At 44.3% G+C, this 25,218-nt stretch overlaps 1 protein-coding gene across 2 annotated transcripts in view; it reads right to left on the bottom strand.

Moving 5' to 3' along the window:
- Window positions 1-9,762: 9,762 nt before the first annotated feature.
- Window positions 9,763-25,218, bottom strand: part of Synpr (synaptoporin) — a 334,976-nt gene continuing 319,520 nt past the window's right edge. For both annotated transcript variants that reach the window (XM_021733267.3, XM_021733268.3), the window contains 2 exons: window positions 17,525-17,716; window positions 9,763-11,483 (listed from right to left, as the gene is read on the bottom strand). In XM_021733267.3, coding sequence (XP_021588942.1) covers window positions 11,226-11,483; window positions 17,525-17,716 — 450 coding nt within the window. In that variant the 3' untranslated portion in view covers window positions 9,763-11,225. The remainder of the gene's footprint in view (window positions 11,484-17,524; window positions 17,717-25,218) is intronic.

The following is a 25,218-nucleotide window of genomic DNA, read 5'->3' as shown; positions in this document are numbered from 1 at the left end:
GAGAGAGAAAAGAGGAGATTAAAGTGGGACCATGTAAAACAATTTGGCCATCTGTTGTTGACTCTGAAGTTGGACAAAGAGGGCTGATAGCCCAGGAATATAGGAAGCTCCTCATCGTTAGAAATGACAAAGAAAGGGGTGTCTCCAAGGGCCCCCAGAAGAGCATACAACCATTTTCACCCTCTGATTTTAGCCCACTGAGACTTCTAGCTAAGAGAATCATAGAGATAATAAATTTGTGTTAAGCCACTAAATTTGTAGTAATTTGTTCTGCCGTCTGTGCAAACTAATTCAGGTAAAGGCATTATCCCCAGATATACGGATAAGAGCTTGGAGGTTCAGGAAGTGTTGGGGCACCTTCCCAGGACCATAACAGCCTGGTTTGGGTGGTGGAACCAAGGTTGGAATTCAGATCTAGCTGACTCAGAAGCTGATGGTTACACTTCACTGCTGGGAATTGACAAGATCAACCTACAACATAAAGCTAGTGACAGTATCAATGCCTAATGACACAGTGTATCTCTCAGCTCCCAAACTCTGTGCAAACATATATCCGTCATTACTAACAGAGCAACTCCAAAAGGAGGTATGGGAGCTTCAAGAGAACAGAGTAACAAAGAGCTTGTGAAGAGGGCAGGAAGACTCAGGGCAGCTTGTCAGCTATGGAATGATCAGATTTGGAAGTAATGTGACTTTGGACATCAATCCGAAGAGACTTGATAGTGAAAAATCCAGAGGAGGAAGAATCCAGGAGGATTGTCAGTCCCCAGGAAAGATGGGAGGATATTTAAAATGTGAAAGTGTTACCAAGCCGGGGCCTTCCGAGAAACGTAGGCAGCACAATGACCCCCCTCTTCAAAGCCAGATTCTTGCGACCACGTCGCAAAGATTTCAGACATGTCACTCAGGGTAAGAGGAATGAGTTCATTAAAGGAATACGGAAATGGGACAGGGGACACTCTCATGGGAATGAGTGCGTCCTCTCAAAGGGGAGAAGGACAATGCACTCCAGTTTTATTGGGGATCCCAGAGAAGTTTCCAGAGAGTCCCACCCAGGTCCACCTCTTGACTTTTGACTGACAGCAGGATGACATCAGACTTTCAAGTCCCCACTGTCCTGGCAACTCTAGGTCACCTGGGCCCATGCTGACTGGTTCTAACTGGATTATTAACTATATATTCTTGCAGATTTTAAGGTTAGGAGAAAATATCTTTATCTTCCAGACTCTCAGGATCTTTCTGGTCATAGAAGCCTCCCCTTTAGGGTATCTTGGGTCTCTCTTGTCAACATTACCTTGGGCCTGCGTTTCTCCTGCAGGGAACAGGTAGTTTGCTGAGGAATGTGACATGTCCTGTCCCCTGAGGCCAAGCAGGGCTGCAGATGAATTGCTTCTTGGAAAAGAAAGCATGTGGCGGTCAGCACCGGTGGGCCCATTTTATGGAATTATTTACCGTGTTCATCTATCTGTCCCCTAACTAAAGCAGATCAGCTTTTTACTTTTCTTGTGCTTATCAACTCGGCATGAAAATAGGTAACACGTGGCCGGAGACTGCTTCTGGGAAGGAGGGGGATGACTTAAGTTCACAAAAGCCAGTGAGTTCAGTTCACAGTGCAAGCCAATTAGACCCTCTTAAGCAGCAAGAGTCCAATCAATCGATACATGAATAAAGTAGCAGAAGCTCAAAGGTAAACTCCTCTCTGCCACCAGGAAACCTCTTAGACTCATTATAACTACCCTCAAGTGTCTTGTTCAATAAACCTGGCGCAGAGAGCGGGGACTTGCCCATTTCAAGGAAATACTCAATTAGGCTTAAAATATTTTCGGAGAAATACAAGATTTCCAGGAAAATAGCAAAAATACTCTATTATGATGGCCTTTTTGTATCCAGTGTGTGTGTGTCTGATACATATATAATTTTTTTTTTGTACTGAGGATTTTGTACCTAGGACACTTACCCACTGAGCCACATCCCCAGCCCTTTTCTTATATTTTATTTAGAGACAGGGTCTCACTGAGTTGCTCAGGGCCTTGATAAGTTGCTGAGGCTGGCTTTGAACTCGTGATCCTCCGGCCTCAGCCTCCTGAGCCGCTGGGATTATGGGTGTGGGCCACTATGGTGCCCCGCTTCAGTGCATATTTTATTCCCATAGGTGATTTCCAACATGGGGTCGGAGCATCCAGGGTCATTCTTGGAAGTATTTGCTACAGATTCTGAAGAGCATTCACCTCAACCCTAAAACCCAGCAAAGCCTCACACTCCATTGGAGCATGTGAAGAAGTCATTCTTAGTTCACTTGGAACTTGAGCAATCTTAATGACTTCCTTAACCTGTTTAATGAGTGAGGTCTGATGATTCGTGGCACAGCTTGGTTTCTAGCTAACAGAACACAGCATCCTTGTGGAAGGCCCAAGGAAGCCCCTGATGGCTGGGGTCTTCATAGTTTGCACCCCGTTGGACAGGCAAAGTGCACCCAGCTTGAAAAGTCATGGAATGCCTAGGCAGCACTGCTGTGGTCTAGGAAGGTTGTTCAGAGCAAGGAATTTCAGAGGCAGAGAGTCACGGATTTCTGCATTCAGGGGCTCTGCCCATGCCTAGCTCAGTGATCTTGAACACATGACTTAATTTTCAAGAAATTCGGTCTTCTTTTCTGCTCAGTGGGTATAAAAACAGCATTTTCTCCTGCATTCCCTGTGAGCATTAAATAGAAAAATGGAGGCAGGCTGTTGTTGTAGGAGCTTCTTCACAGCTTCAACTAAAAGACCCGACCAGCACAACTATGAAGGAGGAAAAGTTTATTAGAGGGCTCAGGGTTTCAGGGTTCTCAGTCCACAGACAGCAGGCTCCATTCCTCAGGGCTCCAGGGGAGGCAGGACATCATAGAGGAAGAGTGTGGTGGAGGGAAGCAGCTCACATGGTGATCAGAAAGCAGGGAGAGACTCCACTCTCCAGAGACAAATAGAGACCCCAAAGCCACGCCCCCAGTGCCCCCTCCTCCAGCCACACCCACCTGCCTCCAGCCCCCACCCAGTTAATCCCATCAGGGGTTCATTCACTGGTTGGGTTAAGGCTCTCACCACCCAGTCATGTCTCCTCTGGACCTTCCTGCACCGTCTCACACGTGAGCTTTTGGGGAATGCCTCACATCCAAACCGTAACAGGTGTGTAGTATGGTTCTTTGTGCAGTAAACCGAGTAAATAGTAGGAATTATGAACTCTCTTTATTGGTGAAGGTGTTCCCAAGGATTCTGTCATCTTCTAACTCTCCAAACTTTGGTTTTCTAAACCACAATATAGGAATAGTACTAGTATCTTTATTATAGTGCTGTTGTAATTAAAGACAAAGCGGTTGCTTAGCTCAGGGGCTTGCACACTGTATGTGCTCAATATTTTTTTAAGTTATTATTTTGTAGATGTTATTAAAATTGGATATTTTCATATCTAGATGAAATTACACGGTCTATTGGGGTTAAATTCCTATTTCTATGCTGTAAGCTAGGAAGTGAATAGGGGAAATTCTAAGATGAGCAAAAGAAAAGAGACTTAAGTTCAAGTCTTTTTCCTGGCATCAAGCTGTTTATCATTGCTGAATCTGGGTGTGGAAGTTGTGTTCCCTCACAACTGACTATTGAACCTGTGCTGACCTAAGTGACTTCAACTGGGGACACCTGTGATGGTCCCTGAGTGCATCACTCTCCGTCAGACGTAGACTGTACACGGGGTGGTCCAAAAGTGCTCGGGAGTTACCACTTTTCCCAGGCAGCCATCCTTCAGTGAGCAACAGGAATGGATGGTTAAATGCCACGGCTCCTCCATCCCTGGGCTGGGCTACCTGTTGGATCATTCTGCATGTTGGATATTCTTTTGTAGGTTTGAGCCTCACTTGGCCACAGCTGTGACCTTCTCCAGAATGCAAGGCTTACCAGCTTTCCTGCCTTTGGTTCACACCCCCAACCCCTTGTATTTTGCACTCTGATCTCAGGGTCTGTCTCTGGAGAAACTCAATTTTGGACTCTCAATTTCAAACAGGGCAAGTGGCCTCTACCTTTTGCTTGGCCGTTGAGAGGATCACACGAAATCAAGGCCACTGTGACTTTTGAAGAGCTCACAGAGTGGCTCCATTTAAAGGAACACTTATTTTTCAGCCATCATTTATCATTTCCACATACTATCAGTAAGACTTGGGCACAAGCCTCAGCTATGCAAGAATGCTCATAGGGCCTCATCCTAGCTCAGGCCGCCGTGTTTTTCTTCTGGGCCGTCTGGCATCTCCTACTGTGCCCATCCACCTGCAGCCCTGTAGCTGTCTTCCATGTCTTCCTGTTTCACATTCTCCTTAACATTTATCACTGTCTAGTCTGATTTCTTTATCTGCATATGCTCCATTGGCCTCACGCTGGGCTACGCATTCCGTGAGTGCGATGATGATGTCCATGCACTTCAGATCAAATATATCTGAAATGTCTATTCCTAGAAGATAGAATAGAGCTTGGCACATAATACCAGCTCAGTAAATACCCACTGAATGAACTGACGAATTCTCCTCACTCCCTGACTCTTCCTTATTTAATAAATCCAACCTTCCGAGTCCCTGATCTGCTTTGAATGTCCAGTATTAAACCCAGTAAAGTCCTCCCACCCCTTGTCATTTCTCATACCTTGCTGAGAAGCTGCTTTTCTCTTTTCTGGTTTTCATCCCACAGAGCAGCCAGGAAAGAGACCTTCTCTATTCTGCTGTCTTGAAACTCCCAGTACGTAGGCGATAGGCCTATATTCCCTGCTCAGTGGCTTCCCACTTTCCTTAGGATCAGATCTTCTTTCCATGTCCTCCAAGGCCTCTGACATTTTGGCTTTTCCCAAACTTTGCAGCCCTGGCTCGTGATCCTCCCCTGGCAGGTCACCATCCCACGTCCCTTTCTCTTAGCCATTCTTCAAAGACACTGGGTGGTCTCCTGCCTTAGGTTCTTGGACACCCTCTCTCCTCTGCGTCTTCTCCCCAGGCATGATTCCTCCCTTTTACGGCTTAGATGTGAGGTGTCCCCTAAAAGCTCAAGTGTGGAACGATGTAAGAAAGTTTCGAGGTGAAATGATTGGACTATAAGAGTCTTCACTTAATCATGCATTAGTCCCCATGATAGGGATTAACTGGATGGTAACTGCAGGCAGGTGGGGTGTGGCCCGAGGAGGAGGGTCCCTTGGAGGTGTGCCTTTGGGGTTTATATTTTCTCTCTCTCTCTCTCTCTCTCTCTCTCTCTCTCTCTCTCTGCTTTCTGATCACCATGTGAGCTGCTTCCCTCCACCACACTCTTCCTCCATGATGTCCTGCGTCCCCTCAAGCCCAGAGGAATGGAGCCTGCTGTCTATGGATTGAGACCTCAGAAACCGTGAGCCCCCAAATAAACTCTTCCTCTTTTAATTGTTCTTGTCAAGTCTTTCGGTCACAGGAGCAAAAAAGCTGACTAAAACAATCCTTATTCTCCCTGTCCCCAGGCCTCAGCTGAGAGAGGTACCTTCTCAGAGAGGCATCCGGTGACCACCCCATTCCACTGCCCCCTGCTATTTTCCTTCCCAGGATCCATCAAAATCTATTCCTACCTAGATGGTAATTTGCTGGCTACATGAATCTTCCAATCTTGAGAGTAAGCTCCAAAAATGACGAGGAGTATATTTTGTCTCCCTGGGTTCAAGTCGAAGTTTGACTTATAAGAATTCAGTCTTATGTAAGTTTGGAGTCCATTTATAGCTCAACATTTAATTCAGCTCTGTGGAGCCAGCACTCTGTGGGTTCATTCATGTTTTACACATACAGCCAGATAACTTCTTGTCACTGCCCCACAAGGTGGGATCAGCCACAGCCTGGTTCTAAAGGCTAAGTGATAACAGCTCATGGGTCACCGCGGTGGGTGGCTTTGGCCTTGCTCTTCCTCGGTGAGTCTCTCATTTCAGCCTCGGCTTGGATGAGAGTTCCCGCTCCTGTTGACAGTGATGTCCCCCATGCATGGACCTTCTGGGCCTCCTCCTCTATCCTTCCTCAAGTTCACTGTCCACAGAACTGAGGGCGGGAGGCTGTGGCGGGACTCATGCCAGCCCCCTCCCCTAGCCCACAGCCTGTTAGATGTCAGGAGTCAAGAGTTATTTTCCCAAAGTCCTAGGAGTGTGTTCACAGGCAAGTGCGCCCTCGAAATGTGGCAGGTTACCCTGGACTGGGCGCATTCCCACGCCCGCTCCTGCGCCTTGATGGGAACCTGCCCGTCCCTCCGGGGCTGATCCCGAGGGAGCCCAGCATCTCCTGTCCCCTCCATCGAGGTCACCAACCCACCCTGTGCTTGGTGCTCCTCCTTGGCCCTCTCCTGTTCTGCACTCCCTCACTCCTGCTCCTGCTCGGTCCTTGTCCCCAATGCCAATCCAATAATGAGGATACGGTATTGAGAAAAAGGAAAAAGAAGGTTTATCGCTTTGTCACAAAGGAGTGACACAGGGGACTCCAGTCCCAGAGGCTGTGGTTCTGCCCGTCAGGGAAAACAGGGGGCTTTTAAAGAAGCGATTCAAAGGCTACCTTCCCGGTGGGTCCTGCTGGGGGAGGGGTGTCCCAGGTGCACCATGAGGTTATATTGAAATCCACTTGTTAATCTGGGAGACTGTCACTTCCTAGTTCTTCTGGGGACATCTCCTTCCAGGAGAGAACAGATAACTGAAGGTCACCTTGTTCCCTGCTCCCAGGTGAGGGATAGGGAGAGGGAGAAGAGGAAAAGGAAGACAGATCCCTTTAAAAATAAGCAGGAAGGGCTGCATTCGAAAGGTAAAGTGGACTGCTGTGACAAAGTCACCTCCCACACCAACCACTGGCAACCAAGCCCTCCTCCCAGGTGCTGTGTTCGGGGGACCCAGTCCCTGACAGTGCCTGCTGCATGCTGGAGCTGCTCTCCTTCCTGTATGTGGCCTCCCCTTTTCCTAATAACATCTTCACTTCTTCAAGGCAGATATGATTGCTGTCTCCAGGGCAGAGAGGAAAGTATGAGAACTTAAGCATCTTGCCAAAGGCCTCTCTCCATTGACCTGTCCACACCCCTCAGGGTTGAAGGTGCTCCCCAGAGTTTAATTTCCCTTCACATCCAGGCTGCAAGTACCCATAGACCTCAGAGGAGTCCTGGGGCTTTGGAGAAGGCCCGGGAAAGGTAAAGCTACTGCAGGGATTCTAGACCAGGTGGTCTGATCTCAGAGGTTACCTCTTTATTTTCAGTGCCGGGGTTGCACTTAGGGGTGCTTAACCACTGAGCTACATCCCCAGCCCTTTTTCTATTTTATTTACAGACAGAGTCTCGCTGAGTTGCTTAGGGCCTTGCTCAATTGCGGAGGCTGGCTTTGAACTTGCGATCTTCCTGCCTCAGCTTCCTGAGCCACTGGGATGACAGGTGTGTGCCATGCCCGGTTAGAGTCCACCCATTTTGAATGTATGTTTTCCCTCCTCCCAAGGAAACAAAGGTTCAAGAAAACAAATCAATATCTTGAAACATAGCCAGAGGTGGTGGCTCACTTCTGTAATCCCAGGTGCTCGGGAAGCCGAGGCAGGAGTTGCCAGCCTTAGCAACTCAGTGAGGCCCTAAGCAACTCAGTGGTTAAGCACCCCTGGGTTCCATCCCTAGGACCACAAAAAAGAAAATAAAACAAAACCCCCAAAAACTTTGAAACATGATCAGTGAGCAGTGCAACTTCCAAATTAGGTCTATTGGACACATAGATCTGGGCTTACTCACAAGCAAGGATCATTCCTCTTTGTGTGAAAGGCCAGATCTACTGCTCTCTTCTTGAAACCTGGAGGAATAAGACCAGTTTAGTGACACCCCTGTTGGATTAGACCACATTTTTATCGCACACCTGCAGTGGGGTGTGGAAGCCCGCCTCTGGCCCGACTGGGGAGGGTGGTGCTCTCCATTCGTCAGCGCCCACTGTGCTGGGGAACTGCTAACCCCGCTCAAAATCACCGCTGGCTAGGATGATTTCTCTGCTTTGCAGGGTTCAGGACGGTTTATGAAGCAGAGGACACTCTCTCCTCCTGGACAGGGCTGAAGGAAGTCAGCCCTGGCCATTGTCCCAGGAAATGGGGGGAGACACTCTGGGAAGAAGGCACCAGTGCCCCCTCCCTCTCCCAGGCCACGGCCAACAGAGGTCAGGAGGGAGAGCCTGTTTCCCTGGGCACAGGATGCCTTCCTTTCCTATTCTCTTCTGCCCCTCAGCCATCGAGAGCCTTCCAAAATGCTAGTCTCATTGTGTCCTGCTTAAAATCAGTGCTTTCCCTTAGCTTCCTTAGGATCAAACTAGAATTCCTAATTATGGTCTTTGAGAAGGTTCCACCAGGCACCCGTCACAGCCACACCTCCCGGCACGCCCTCCTCCTTCATCTCCCAGTGCAACCTGAAGTATTCCTCCTTCATCCATCATCAAAGCCTTTGCCAGGGAATTCTCCCCCGGGACCTGCTTCCCTCTCCCCCCTCTCCCTGTGTCCTTGTTAAACCTTGTTAGTGTTGATACTGATCTTGAAAATGAGGATCAGGTCCTTGTTATCCCAGTGTTGAAGATTAAACAGCTGAGAAATGCCATAGCGAGAGAGAGAGAGAGAGAGAGAGAGAGAGAGAGAGAGAGAGAGAGAGAGAGAGAGAGAGAGAGAGAACCCACAGAGCTGGTGCCCGAAGGAATGCGAAGGAATGGGGGTGACCTGCCCCTTTAAGGAATTTAGGTTTTCCTTTTCTCATGCCCCCCTCTTCCCAACCTGCCTGCAGTGATCAAAAGATGACCAAAAGGCAGCCAGAGAACTGTCCAGGGGGTGACTGCTTGTGTTGGAAAGTGTGATCTTTCCCCTCCCCCAGAGGCTGTATTAGGTGCTACCAACACCTTTCCTTTTCTTTGGTAATCAGCTACCTGTCCTTTGTCCTTTGGTCTCAGTGCTCAGGTACAAGGCTCCTGGGCTTCTCCCTAACTGGCTCAAGTCCTTCTGATAGATGTTCCTGTGGGATGGTGGGATCCGGTGTCTCATTGTCGTACTTGGCATAATCGGGGTTTGATGATGGTAACGTCTGTCTCTCCTAATAGAACATAAGCTTCTTAATGAACAGCCTGCTTCTGGGTTTTCTCATTATTATGTCCCCAGAGACATGCACGGTGACAAGGGCACAGAAGGTCTTAGAATGGGGGAGTGACTGAATGAACAACCCTGCTGTGTTAGTCAGCTTTTTCACTACTGTGACTAAAAGACCTGACCAGCACAACTACAGAGGAGGAAAAGTTTACTTGGGGGCTCAGAGTTTCAGAGGTCTCAGTCCATAGACAGCAGGCTCCACTCCTCAGGGCTCGAGGGGAGGCAGGACATCATGGAGGAAGAGTGTGGTGGAGGGAAGCAGCTCACATGGTGATCAGGAAGCAGAGAGAGACTCCACTCTCCAGAGACAAATAGAGACCCCAAAGCCACGCCCCCAATGCCCCCTCCTCCAGCCACACCCACCTGCCTCCAGCCACCACCCAGTTAATCCCATCAGGGGTCCATTCACTGGTTGGGTTAAGGCTCTCACCACCCAGTCATCTCTCCTCTGGACCTTCCTGCACTGTCTCACATGTGACCTTTTGGGGGACACCTCACATCCAACCTTCACACCTGGGCTCAGGAAACAAGCAGAGGGGGAGAGACTGGAGACACTGCATTTAACCCCTGTTCTTTTCACTGGTCAGCCGGCCGGGTAGCACTACTGTCATTCACTGCACTGTCAGCAATGTGTGTAATAACTTTATTAAGGTCAAAGAGATATCACAATACACATTTATCCAACAGGATCAAGAGAGGGTTACAGATATCACCCAAGACACAAGGCTATTTTGTGCTATATGCTTCTCACATCACAGATCACACAAAGTTTGTACAGAAATAACAACTTTTATCTGGAAATACAGATGCTTAGCTTTCCTTACCGTCCAGGCTCTGGTGTTTCAATTGAATTAAAATAAAGAGGAGAAGTTTGGCATTTTCTTGGTAATGAATACATTCTAGGGAATATTTCATGAGAACACTCTTTGGGATACAGAGTGGCACCTGGAAGCCATTTTTAATTTATCGGTGACACTCAAAGCAGAATTAGTAAATCTGTTGAGCTGTGACTTGAGAATTTTCAATAATTGGATTGAAGAACATATTAGCTTTATAAATAGATAGGATTAAAATGTTTGATGGGTCTACATAGATCTACAGAATTTCCTTTCTACACTAATACTTTAGAACAGCAACATCTTAACTATGGTATCTAAATCTGCATCTCCAGTATTCTATGGACATGTCACTGTTTGAGCTCAGACAGTTACTGGGCTTTATTAGGCATGGTCCACAGGATAAGAGCCATAAAACACCATAGAAATTTATCAGAATGTAAATACTTAGATAAGCAAATAGGATAAATATTGGGCAGTTACCCTATGTAACACTGTCTACTAATAGGAAAACAACAACAACAACATCAATACAAATCTTAGTTACAATGCATTCAGAACTTAGGTAAAGCCAGAAAGACAAATTTGCAAAGGTATACAAAGTAATGAGTATGTTTCTTTAAACATCCTTTTGACAAATTTATAGTGCAAACTGGAAAAACTTCGTAAATATAATTCAAATGTTTACTGTGTGAGAAATGCTTATTCATGCACTAAATCATATGAGCATTGATTCATCAAGTGAAAAAAAAAATACAGTAATTGCCTGAAATAAGTAGTTAGAGATTTGCATCATACAGGGTCTAAAAACTAAAAAATAATAATGCATGCAACGTTGTTATACATCAAATTGTCTCCTAGGAATCATTAAAATGTTTTTTTTTCATCAAAATGCATAGGAAAAACTCAATGCTATTTAATTGACTTTACGCATATCACCTACCAGAGACTTTAAGCTACAAAATGCTTCTACGATCTCTAACACACATATAAAATGACCATAAAAGTATCTGTGGATTTAACAAGGTACTCTCCAATTAGCCATCTGTGATAAATAATATGTCTCCCCACGTCGTCTCATCTCTAAGAATCATTTATCACGACCCAGGCCTCTCTGCTTTAATGAGGACTACACATCTCTGACTTCCATTCAACACGACCTGCATGAATAATTGATGGGAACTCTTAAAAAATTCGTCTGCCACTGAAGTGGAAGGTGGTGAAACCTTCTCCAGAAGACTGCAAAAGCTACTCTGCTAAATCTGATTGGTGAAGGAGGTGGGACCGCTAGGCTGTGGGCCAAACTCGTCTGAGGATGGCCCCAAACTCGCCTGCTGGTTGTACCCGCTGCTAGACCCATAGCTCTCTTGGTTGTACCCGCCCTGATTATAGCTGCTCGAATGCTTCTCCATGGGGTCCGAGAGGTATCTCTGTCCGGAGGAATGCCAGCAGGTCTCCTTGAAAACAAACCAGATGTTTCCAGCCCAGAGGATAAAATTCAAGAATCCGAAAACCTAAGGAGAGAATCAGGGCAAATGAGTTGATACACTGGACAGAAATGCTAGGGGAAAAAAAAAAAATCTCAGTTTCAGAAAAATCCTTCAGAGTATAATGGATGTTTTTTGGCTTTAACGTGGAGGCCCCATGACCCAGACCTGGTCTGATCTTCCATTTGAAATCACAATCTCATTTAGAATATTTGGTTTCTAGTGAAGGCCTGCTGTAAGCCAGGCACCGGGTAAAGGACTTTATATGGATTGATTCCCTCTGTCGAAGCTGACAGTGCAATTATTAGGCCCATATTAATGAAGTGGATTCTGGTCCCAGGTCACACGACTTGGTAAAGAGATCTCGGATTTAAACCCTGTTCTGTCTGATAGCCTGAGCCCTGACCTAAGCCATCAGTCTATCTGCAAATGAGGAATTCCTCATGGTATATAGGATTACCATCAGGTGGTGTAGGGTGCAATATTCTCTCTTTAGTAATGATATGTTAATTGATAAGGCTACTGGCTACAGATACTACTTTCCCATTTATTATAATGATAGAAAATGATTTGATTTTTAAATAAACATGGAACAATCTGTGATGTAGGCCCAGAGTTTGAGGCTCTGCAGAGTTGTACTTCTGTGTCTCTCACATTCAGAAATGAACTTCAAGAGCAGACCCAGAAAGAGGTGAGGTTTCAGAGAGATAGAAAATGCTTCCTGAAGAACTGGAATATGAATATGAGGCTTTCCTACGCAGGTTTCTTTCACTCTCCATAAGGGTTTTGTTGAGTCAGAGGACTGGGTGGTGTTTCTCCAGGGCCTAAGTGTTTGATGGATACAGAGCTACTTGCTACTGCAACAGGCTCAAAAAGAAGTCCCCATTACATGGTTCTTCTGCCACCTTTTCCAAGACTGGTTGGTTGATTTTGGAATGAATCATAGTAGCCTGTTTGAACAATTTCATGTTGGAGACAGATAAGGTTAGTATAATACCAACTGAAATAATATTAAAGTCTATCGAGATAATATGAAAGAGATATAATATTAAAGAGATAATATCAAAGTCTAACAGAGGTAGGTAGAGAGATGCTAGTGTAGAGATGTTGGGGACTGCTTACTAAGACATTTCCTTATTGCAGCATTGGGTGGGTCATTAGAACACCTGCCGACTAGCTGAATGTGGGACTTGGAGTGATCTCTGTGGGCGCTGAAATTTGAGTGGCCTGGGCACTTGCCTTCTTGCTCTGCGACTCGAACCTTAGACCTCAGGATTTTTTTTTTCTTATTTGGAAAGAAGATAATAATTCTTTCCTTGGGGGATAGTTTGGAGGACTAAAGACAATATGTGAAGGTGGGTAGGGCCGGGCATATTTGTGTTACATGGTAAACAATGCTCTGAATCACTTTAAAATATTTTTACCAATTGGAACTCTTGCCGTCACATAAATCGAAGTGCATTTTGACCATGAGGCTATATTCTTGACAGGTAAAAAAAATAGTTAAAACAGAGTAACTTGATCTAATTGAAGACTGGCCTCCTTCTTTCCCTTCCTCTTTTCCTTCTTCTTTCCTGTTCCAAATCTTTCCTTAATATTTCCTTAATATTGAGGATCAATTTTGTGACATGTCCCTCGCTATTGCTGAGGAAGATGTAAAACATAAATCAGGTGTAATCATTGCTTGATGGAAATGAATCATGTAGTCACGGTCAAAACTCTGATTTGCATTCAGGACATTTCAACCTGTGTACAGTAACTGGATATTTGGCATGAGAAGAGGGAGCTTAACTAAATTGTACATTTGTAAGTAAATGCCAATATATAAATGGAAAAAAATCATTAAGGGATCTTTTCAGATATGAAGAGATAGCTCTGTCCAAGGCTGTAATTTTCTCTGTTGCCTATAAATTGAGGGGATTTAAAAATCCAGCGAACTTGATCCCTGAGCCCCATCCCCAGCCCTTTTTGAATTTTATTTAGAGTCAGGGTCTCACTGAGTTGCTTAGGGCCTCGATAAGTTGCTGAGGCTGGCTTTGAACTCGTGATCCTCCTGCCTCAGCCTCCTGAGCAGCTGGGATGACAGGTGTGCATCATCGGGCCCAGGTTGTTGTGCATATCTTTGGTCTCTCCCTTTTCCATGTTGTTACAGTTTTTTTTTTTTTTTAATTCCAAAGGGATGCTCAAGAAGAACCTAGAAATCAGGGAAATGCAACTTAAAAGTAAGACCAGAAGGCGTCCCATCTGATAGCCGAGTTTCCTGGGTCACAGAGGTATCACAGGTCTCTCTCGACGGGCATATTTCAGGGACACATGGCTTCCTAAGTTTTTTCTTGCCATTTTGTTGCAACTGAAACTAGGGGAAAAATTTTGATTCGAGTTCAGAAGTGGGGACAACAGAGAGAGAGAGAGAGAGAGAGAGAGAGCTCGAAAGAGACTCTACCTAGCACGAGAAAGAACAGGGAGAGGAAGTCGAGATTATCCAAAAAGACGTGTCATGTTTGCCTGAAGTGAAGAAGTATAAGTAGAAATCAAAGTTATGGATAAACTAAGGATGCTCAGTGAAAGCTTGATAAGAACTGAGAGATTAAAATAAATCCCATCTCCCTACATCTCGCTGGCCTCTAACACTTAATAATATTAGAGAAAATGAGTGTATACATTTTTTTCCCCTGGGTACTAGGGATTGAATCTAGAGGCATTTAACCACTGAGCCACATCTCCAGCCATTTTCATATTCTATTTAGAGACAGGGTCTCACTGAGTTGCTTAGCACCTCACTAAGTGGCTGAGGCTGGCTTTGAACTCATGATCCTCCTGCCTCAGCCTCCCCAGCACCCCCAGCAGCTATGATCATAGGCATGTGCCATTGTGCCCAGCTGAGGAGCTTCGAGTTGACTGTTACCTGGCGTTAGCTATCTACTGGGCACCATGATAAGTCGTGTTAAGTATTTTTCATATATTGTCTTGCTGAAATCTTCCCAACAGTCTTGAGGTCTGTTCTATAATTAGGCCCGTTTTCCCGGTGGTGAGACTAAGTTTCAGATAACTGAATGACATTGTCCAAGGATAGACTGTCAATGATTGCATGATGCAGCCGGGACTCAAACCCTGGCAGAGAGACTCCGGCATCGTTCATGCAGCTGTGTTCCGTGGCAACAGCATTTGGACAGTTTGGCTCCAGTTCTGGCCTTTTAGAATTTTGACTTTTAGACATTAATCTGCAAACTTGACACAGGTCCCTTAACCTCAGCTCCACTCAGGGGCATTATCTGGATAGCTCATCTGTCTTTATGTGTCATTACGAAATGATAGATGCCAAAGTGCCTTGAAGAAAGTCAATTTGTTACTAAGGTGGAAGATAAGGTGATTATTTCCTGACCCATTTATTGGAAGACGTCACCTACTGTGGTGTGTGTCTGGCTCCTTCTCTAAAACTTGCTCTGGCCCAGGAGAGTGAGTGCTGTATTTAGATGACAGACTCCCCAGTGATAAGACAAAGGTGCTCAGAAGGCCTTAGAGAGGTTCTCTACCAGGTGTCTGGAATTGGAACGGAGTGATTGTAGCTCGTTCCAAACTTTCTCTTCCTTTTTTGGGGGGTGGGGTGGGGTGGGGGATGGTATATCAGGGATTGAACTCAGGGGCACTTGACCACTGAGCCACCTCCCCAGCCCTATTTTGTATTTTACTTAGAGACAGGGTCTCACTGAGTTGCTTAGGGCCTCGCTTTTGCTGAGGTTGACTTTGAACTTGCGATCCTCCTGCCTCAGCCTCCCAAGCTGCTGGGTTTACAGGCCTGCACCCAGCCCAAGTTTTCTTTAACAGCAAATATAAACTTAGAATCTGTGAGGTGTTTTCTTCTGTTGTGGGTATGGAGAAAAAGTGAAAGTCTATCTGGAAAGAGACGATAATGAAACAGACATTCTCTTTCAACAGAAAAACACAAAGCTCCAGAAAGAGGGAAGGAAAAGAGTGGGAGATAAAACCTGTTCCATTTCCCAATGATATTTTGGTTCTTGGCCCTGGATTCTACCCTGGCAAGGCAACATGATAGTATTTTTCCAATTATTTTCCATTTTGCATAACCTATCCATATGACTTGAAGGCAAGTTTGTAATTTAAAAAAAAATGATTGTGTTTGGGCTGATTCATAGTTGTTCCTCTGATTTAGGAAATACAAATCTGATTTCGTTTGCAGAGCCGTGTTCCACCTCAGTGGCTAGAGCTCTCTCCTGGAACTTAATGCAACCCTGGAAGAAAAATGCAAAGTTAGGTAAAAATTTCCACTAGTGGCAACTCAGAGGGACTATTCTTTAGTATCTGGCATCTGGAACTCTGATTCTCCTCAAGATTTGCCTTTGTGTTTTCAAATCTCATCATCGTGTTCATGAGCCATTTGATATCTTCCCCAAAACTGTTTTTTAAAAATTTTTTTCCAAGATGAAGTTAGAGTCAGTTTCTCTTATTTGCAGTCCAAATATTTGAACACATATAGATATTGGTATCAGAAGTGGGGCTCAAAGAATAGACTTTAGGGATACAAAGACTTGTGCTTTAGCCAGCTTGAAGTGACTTTTCTGTTATGAGAAAACAGCTATGGATACATAACTGTAACAATCACCTTGTTTTTTCATTCTGAATTCCTGTCTTCTAGACTAAAAATCATCGAAGACACTAGCAGAAGAATTTAAAGGATCCTGCAAGGTTTCACAATTTATTGGAGACTGGTTATCAAACTAACAAACACATCAAACAGTTTAATCTTTGTTCTCTTAGGTTTTGAGAACCGAGTTATAATCACTTTCATTAAACACTGTCTATAAAACAAAGTAGAATAAGTAATACTGCTTATGCTAATGTATACCTCAAAGCAGTTATCTACAGGTGAGGCCAACAATCAATAGAAATGATTGTGAGGTCCTCAAATATGGTTTGTTTCCATGGTTACTATCTCACCAAAGCAGGAATCAGTGGTAAAATCCCTGGGAGCAGAGGAGCAACCTTTTCCTGCATTGTAAGAGCCTTCCCAAGTTGGGCATGGTGGCATACCCTTGTAATCCCAGAGGCTGGGGAGGCTGAGACAGGAGGATCTCAGTTCAAAGCCACCCTCAGCAACTTAGTGAGGCCCTCAGCAACTCAGTGAGACCCTGTCTCTAAATAAAATACAAAATAGGGCTGGGGGGTTAAACACCCCTGGTTCAATCTCAGTTCCCTCCCCAGCAGCTTCTCAGATTGAATTCCAAAAAGCTGTAGAAACACAGGTTAACCTTGAAGCAAAAATAATTATTTCTAAGGTTGCTAAAGAATGTTGTTCCTTTAACAAACACTGCTGAGCTTCCTCTTCTTCGATACAAACTATTTTGTGCTGCCGTTACAGCTTCTATCTTTTTTCAGACACAGCTTCTTTATTGGGAATAACACAAGTCTTACCCTTATAAATTAAGAATCCAATTTAGCATCCCTGCTAACTGTCAGATTTTCTCTCGTCCTGTAAGAGCCACAAACCTGATGACAATATTTGACCATCTTCAATCCATAGATTACATCTTTTCTAAAGCTATCAAGCAACTAAACCAAGAGGATGGAGAAGATTTTTTAAAAAATGACCATAACTATTCCTGGCACTTTTGTTTGCCATGTAATTTCTTTTGCAACTTATGAAGTTTGAGTATTTTCTTCTCCAGTTGGGTGTATTCTATTCGTGGTTTGAATAATGTTTCCCTCCCAGATAACTTCTATGCCATCAGAAATTCCTTTAAACTTCTGGCAGGTGGCAGCCTTCATGTTAAGATTCCATGTCTGCTTTTGGCTTAGAATTTTGACTTGACAGTCATCTAAGCAGTAGCTGCTGATACTCGCTGGGTTTCTATTAAGAAGTCTGTCAATCGGTGGCCCTGGAGTGTATGGATTTCTGATGATAAAAACCTTGAGGACCAAAGGACGGTCTTGCACCTGGAGTGAAATTCCCCTGTTCCGCTGGCCTAATCTGGGAGGCAGACATTTACCATCCAACTCTGGAGGTGCTTTTCTTACTCATTGGGCTTAAGCCGCAGGGGAAACCAACTCACCACAGAAGTGTTCAAGCTGGACATGACAGGGCTGTGGACAGCCATGCACTTGTTGGACGGCTGCTTGCAAGCTGACATGAGTTGCAAGACTTCCTTGGGATCTGTGGCGACTTTGACATCAGACAGTCCTTTGGCCCACGCGGATGAGCCCACCAACCACAAGAAGGAGAAGACCACGGTGACCACGAAGTCCTACGGAGCAGAGATGGAGCAGGAAAAGAAAATGGACGTGAGTTCTAGGAACAAGTACTTTATATAACTACTTGCTTTGCCTTTTAGAAAAATTCCAAGGTCCCATTGTTGGGACAAACGAGGCCAGGCACCAAAGAGAGCAGGAAACAGTTTTATGTGGCTGCAGCCAGGTTCAGAGGGTACAGCCTTTGCTGTAATCAATCAATCCCCTGAACCCCGAGTTCAGGGAGTTTCAGAGTTTTATACCCAGCGTGTAAATGGAGGGGCTCAGAAGTTCACAGTCTGCAGAAGTTCACACAAAAGCAGCTTTTTCTTTCACTATGTTGGGCCAGTTAACCCTTCAAGGACAGCACCTGAGAAGGGGAGAGCTTCTTCTCCCCTTTCTTTCCTCCCCCTGCCAGCTGTTACCATGGGCCCATTTGTAACTTATCTTAAAAATGTAGACATCTCTGTGAAGCCCAGCTCAAGGCCAGAGGCCTTGTTTGCACATTTCTTCAAAGTACTGTACTGGGTGCATTTATGAAAAACTAGTAAGGGGGTGTCCAGCACCTGGAATGCTGGTATCTTCTCAGCCAGTGGCCAAGTAAACAGGGTGACTCGAAAATAGGAAGTTTATCTACAGTGGACTCTTTTGCAGAGACTCTTTTGCTGACAGTCCTAAAATCAGCCATGGTGAAGAGGGCTTTTCTGTAGAGAAAGGGGGTGCCACTTCACCAAAGCAGGAGGAACAAGAGAGATATGTGGGATAATGAAGATTGATGATATTCATACTTACATAAAATATACAATAACAATAAATACATTCTGCTGTCACATATGACTAAAAAAAATAAAAATAAATCATAGGGTAAAAAAAAATAATAGTTATTGAACGCTCACCATGTCTCAGGAACAATGCCAAGGACTACATAATCCTCATCTGACAGATCCTACAACATCCCTTATCATATGTACATGATAAGAATTTAACCCCTGAGCCTTTTCAATTTTTTGTTTTGAGACAGGCTCTCACTGCGTTGTTAAGGTTCTCACTTTGTTGCTGAGGCTGGCTTTGAACCCAGGATCCTCCTACCTCAGCCTCCTGAGTTGCTAAGGTCACAGGTTTGGGCCACCATACCTTGTCAGAAAGTTCTTATCATTATTCTAAGAGCTGTCCAAGGCTCTCTGACTCCTGAGTCCTCGCTCTTACCCACCAAGCTCTGATGGCTTTAAAGAGTTAGAATTTAGCCAGTTGTTAGAGACCCTGGGTGGTAGTATTCATTCATTTATCCACTTGTTGTTGTAACACACCTATGCATTATCTATGTTAGCCTGGGAACACTGTTACATGGAAGGTAATAATAGCTATGATGTTTTTTTTTTATTGTTGGTTGTTCAAAACATTACACAGTTCTTAATATATCATATTTCACAGTTTGATTCAAGTGGATTATGAACTCCCAATTTACCCCATATACAGATTGCTGTATCACATCAGTTACCCTTCCATTGATTGACATATTGCCTTTCTAGTGTCTGATGTATTCTGCTGTCAGTCCTATTCTCTACTATCCCCCCTCCCCTCCCCTCCCCTCCCCTCCCCTTTTCTCTCTCTGTCCCCTCTACTGTAAATCATTTCTTCCACTTGTATTATCTTGTCTTACCCCTCCTTTCCTCTTATATGTAATTTTGTATAACCCTGAGGATCGCCTTCCATTTCCATGCTATTTCCCTTCTCACTCCCTTTCCCTCCCACCTCTCATCCCTGTTTAATGTTAATCTTCTTCTCAGGCTCTTCGTCCCTACCCTGTCCTTGGTTACTCCCCTTATATCAAAGGAGTCATTTGGCATTTGTTTTTTAAGGATTGGCTAGCTTCACTTAGCATAATCTGCTCTAATGCCATCCATTTCCCTCCAAATTCTATGATTTTGTCATTTCTTAATGCAGAGTAATACTCCATTGTGTATAAATGCCACATTTTTTTTATCCATTCATCTATTGAAGGGCATCTAGGTTGGTTCCACAATCTTGCTATCATGAATTGTGCTGCTATGAACATCGATGTAGCAGTGTCCCTGTAGCATGCTCTTATTAGGTCTTTAGGGAATAGACCGAGAAGGGGAATAGCTGGGTCAAATGGTGGTTCCATTCCCAGCTTTCCAAGAAATCTCCATACTGCTTTCCAAATTGGCTGCACCAATTTGCAGTCCCACCAACAATGAACAAGTGTACCCTTTTCCCCACATCCTCTCCAGCACTTGTTGTTGTTGGACTTTATGATGGCTGCCAATCTTACTGGAGTGAGATGGTATCTTAGGGTGGTTTTGATCTGCATTTCTCTGACTGCTAGAGATGGTGAGCATTTTTTCATGTACTTATTGATTGATTGTATACCCTCCTCTGAGAAGTGTCTGTTCAGGTCCTTGGCCCATTTATTGATTGGGTTATTTGTTATCTTATTGTCTAATTTTTTAGTTCTTTGTATACTCTGGATATTAGGGCTCTATCTGAAGTGTGTGGAGTAAAGATTTGTTCCCAGGATGTAGGCTCCCTGTTTATCTCTCTTATTGTTTCTTTTGCTGAGAAAAAACTTTTTAGTTTGAGTAAGTCCCATTTGTTGATTCTAGTTGTTAACTCTTGCGCTATGGGTGTCCTAAGCTATAATGTTTTATGCCTACTGTGGGTGAGAGGTTCTATATAAAATCATTCTCACAATCATCATGTTAGACACTATTTGTAGGGCTCATTTTAGAGATGGGGACACTGAGTTTCCAGGAGGTCCAAGATCACTTAGGAAGTGACAGAATCAGAATTCATATCCAGGTTTGACTCTAAAAATCTCCTCTTTGCAGGGGGGAAAAACTTCTTTGTTTTTAACAACAGCAACAAATAAAAAATCTCTATGATGTAAGGGGTCGACTTATTTTAGAGACAGAATTCTCTAATGGGACAGAACCCTCCTATGTTCACCTATGAACACACGACCCGTGAAACTCCACATTACGTACAGCCACAAGAATGGGGAGTTAGACTCCGTGTATTAGGGACTAGTTACCATGTCCTCTCTCATGGAAGGAGAGGTGGGAGTCACTGTCCAAGACTTGAGCCCAGTCTATGTCCTAACAGACCCTTTTTCAGATTTAGTGTGCTTTCATTTGACTACAAAAATGTCACATGCTGTTTACCTAAAATAACTAAAAGAAACACCAACCCAGAAAGAAATATAATAACTTTGATACATCCAAGAAATAGTCCGCTCTTGGCTGGCCGCAGTGGCACATGCCTATAATCTCAGTGGCTTGGGAGGCTGAGGCAGGAGGATTGCAAGTTCAAAGCCAGCTTCAGCAAATTAGCGAGGCCTAAGCAACTCAGAGAGACCCTGTCTCTAAATAAAATATTTTAAAAAGGGCTGGGGATGGGGCTCAGAAGTAAATTCTCAGTACCAAAATAAATAAATAAATAAATAAAAAGAAAGAAATAGGCTGCTCTTTTTATTCTAGATAGCCAGTCCTGTCCCGAGCAGAAATCTTGGACTGTTTCTTTCCTACCCAAGGGCAGGAGCTTCTGATTTGCCTGGGTCCGGTTGTCCCTGGGGCTAAATGGCTTCTCATCAAGCTTCTGTGATCTGCACTGGGGACTCTGACGCTGCTCAGGTGCTGAGTGAGCCTGGATTCGATAGGGGGACCTTTGTGGTGAATGTTTCAGAGAATTTTGTAACTAACAATGGCTAAACCTTTGGAGCAACTGGTCTCTTTTCATCCAGGGACTGTTCTGAATCTTCTAACTCCGTTTACCTTTTTGTGTTGGCTCTAGAATATTTGGGTCAATCCACAATTTATTCACATGGTTTTTAGGGCACGGTTTTTGTTTTTATGGGGTACCGGAGATTGAACTCAGGGGCCCTCGACCACTGAACCCCATCCCCAGCCCTATTTTGTATTTTATTTAGAGACAGGGTCTCACTGAGTTGCTTAGCACTTTGCTTTGGCTGAGGCTGGCTTTGAACTCACAATCCTCCTGCCTTAGCCTCCTGAGCTGCTGGGATTACAAGTTTGTACCCTCATGCCTGGCTAGGGCATGGTATTTTTAACTATTTTTTAATACTCATCTTTCCTTCCTTCTTATTTTTGATTAGTTCCATCTTGAGTTTTATGAACCCTTATAAACCACCTTAAGTTCTTTTTGGAATGAGGCAAAGTGTCAACCAACATGCAAACAAATATGATATCTACAACTGCTTCAACATTAATAAGAACATTTGGAATAGAGAAACTCAAGTGATGGGTTTGAACTAGAAATTGGAAGAATGGTTACAAATAAATAGGCCAGATAAACTATCAAGTTATAATTTCCTGTTTACCTCCAATTTGGAATCTTCATTCATTCATTCATTCATTCATGCATGCATGCATTCAACTTGTGTGGTCTTATGAAGGATAAAAATATGCAAATCAGGGACTTTGACCTTTTTGATTACATATTGATTATGGGCCCATATAGACCATTGTATTCTGAACATGGAACTGTGGTGGTTCATGATTTATACTCATATATTTAGAAAAAGACTTATTAAAAGGCCAGTAGGATCAGCATACTACCATGACACAGCCACATCAATGTTTACAGCAGCCCAATTCACAATAGCTAAGCTATAGAATAGACTTAGGTGCCCTTCAACAGATAAATGGATTAAGAAATTGTGCTATATATACACAATGGAATATTACTCAGCCATAAAGAAGAATGAAATTATGGCATTTGCCTGTAAATGGATGGAGCTGGAGGCTATCTTGCTAAGTGAAATAAGCCAAGCTCACAAAAACGGAGGTTGCGAGTTCTCTCTAATATGTGGATGCTGACTCACCATAGGCAGGAGGGAGGGAGGAATGGAGGTTCACCAGATTGGACAGGGGAATTGGGGGAAGAGAGAGGGGGTTGGGAATGGGAAAGAGAGTGGAGTGAGTGGGACAGAACTTTCCTAGGTTCATATATGAAGACACGACCCATGAAACTCCACATTATGTCCAACCACAAGAGTGGAAAGTCAGACTCCATGTGTGTATAATATGTCAAAATGTATTCTACAGTCATGTATAACTAAAAAGAACAATAATTTTTTTTTTTAAAAAAAGGCCAGTAGGATGGTGGAATCAGAACAGAATTCTGTGAAGACCTCTCAGTTGGAGATTGGAGAAAATCATGTCAAAGATTTCATATTTATTAGTTTAAACACTCATCATTCCTAACATTTAGTGAGTGTTTTTCCAAGTCCATATGCATCTACTCATGTAATTCTAATAATAATCCTGCCCCCATTTTGCTGTGGGGGAAGATGGTGTGCCAAGAGGTGACATAAACTGTCCTAGTCACGTGGGGGTAGATGCAGGGTCTGGGATCCTAAGCCTGGCCATCTGCCTCCGGGGACTGCTACTCCATGCTGCTTCTCTTGTCTCCTTGAAGGAATGAAAGTCTTCCTTCTTAGTTACTTTTTATTTTTACTTAAGGAATGATGTCCCGGTGGATTTTTGCATGCTATCGCTTCCTACTCCCCAAATAGGACTCATTCCTGTGAACCCACCAATTCCATGATTTTTATTATTATTATTTTTTGGTACTGGGGATTGAACCCAGGGGGCACCTAGGCACTGAGCCCCATCCCCAGCCCTTTTTCATTTTTCATTTAGAGACAGGGTCTCCCTATGCTGCTTAGGGCCTCACGAAGTTGCTGAGGCTGGCCTTGCACTTTCAATCCTCCTGCCTCAGCCTCCTGAGTGGCTGGGATGACAGGTGTGCACCACTGTGCCTGGCTATCATCTCCCTTTCCAAACAAGTACACAAAATTGTTTTTCAAAAGCAGTTCTTGAGGTCTTGCTTAATTCAATATGAAAAATAGTAATGAAGCATTTTCAGGAAAGGAACTATAACTTTGAAACCAAAGATTTATGTGGTTGTACTTAGTACAGGGCTTTTGGAAGCTGATTCATTCTTTTATCTTCTAGTTTCATCTCCGAAAGAGAGATCGGTGTAGATGATCCCTTAAATATTTGAGTTAGAAGCTCAGACTCTGTCCCCGGATAGGCCTGGGTCTGAACACTTCATTTTACACTTGATTGCTTTGTGTCTGTAGGGAGTTTGCCAAATTGAAGCCTCAGTTTGCCTCTCTGTCAATTGGGATAATAACAGCATCTGTTTCATAGGAGGGTTGTGAGGATCAAATAAGATGCTATAAATAACATGCCTATTGCTGTGCCTGGCAAATAGTGAGGAACCAGTGAATGTCCACTTCAACAACCACCAATAACAGCAGCAGTCAGTGCAATACCACCATGACTAGCATGACCCACGGAGCAGGAGCTTACATGACTGTGTATCTCCTTTGAGTAACTTCTGCCTTATTGAAGTGGAAAGAGGAAATTTTGAACAAGGTTACAAACCTCAGCATTTAAAAATCATGAGCTGGGCACGGTAGTGCATTCCTGTCATCCCAGCAGCTTGGGAGGCTGAGGCAGGAGGATCTGCAGTTCCAAGCCAGCCTCAGCCACTTAGCGAGGCCCTGAGCAACTCGGTGAGACCCTGTCTCTAAATAAAATATAATAATAATAATAATAAATAAATAAATTGGGCTGAGGATGTGGCTCAGTGGTAAAGCACCCCTGGGTTCAATCCCCAGTGCTAAAAATAAATAAATAAATAAAAACATTGCCACAAAGAAGTTAATGTGCGACTCTTAAAAATAGGGCCGTAGAACATGATTTACTGACGTCTGTCTGCCCCAGCACAGAGGGTAGAGCTGCACATACATCCTCTGCTCAAAAACAGCCAGCGACGCCCACCCACCTTCCTGACAATGCAAGCCAGAGGCCATACAGAGGCTCACAAGAGATCACCATCTGGCTGTGCCTGCTGCCGCTCTGATTTTGGTTCCTGTCCTGTCCTCCCACCCTCGGCCCTTCCAGCCACACTGGCCCCTTGCTGTGGCTCACACCCACCTAGAACGCGTGTAGCTCCGAGGTTTTCCCAGGACGTTGCCCTCCCCACATATCCACGTGGGTCGCCTGTTTTCCTTAAAGTCTCTGCTCAGGTCTCATGCTATCCAGAAGTTTCCTGGCCAACTACACACCAACAGCACTCCCCCAGATGAACCCCCTACTCTCCTCGTTTTAATTTCCTGTTGCCCTTTTACAAACCCGGGTGTAGTTACTTGTTTTTTTCAACCGTCTCCCTTATCTCCTCCAGCTAAAATGTAAAGATGGCATGGGTGGGAATTCCATCTGTGATGACAGACCACAGGTGCTCAGCAAATATTTCTCAAATGAATGGATGCAACAGGAAATGCTTCTGATGTACCCAGGTGGGAACTTCAGGGTAGAACCTGTGCGTCAGGCCAGGTGAGTTCCTGCCTGGGGCCTCTGTACTGGGTGCTCTTCTACAGGATTGGTAGGTTGCTTTACCACCTTCTAAGACTCCTCACTAGCGGTCACCTTCCCTAAAATGTATCCCCTTATTTCTATTCCCTTATTTT

This window comes from Ictidomys tridecemlineatus, chromosome 2, assembly GCF_052094955.1.
Source record: "Ictidomys tridecemlineatus isolate mIctTri1 chromosome 2, mIctTri1.hap1, whole genome shotgun sequence".
In the NCBI taxonomy this organism is placed as follows: domain Eukaryota; kingdom Metazoa; phylum Chordata; class Mammalia; order Rodentia; family Sciuridae; genus Ictidomys; species Ictidomys tridecemlineatus.
This window is presented reverse-complemented; position numbering and strand designations above follow the sequence as displayed.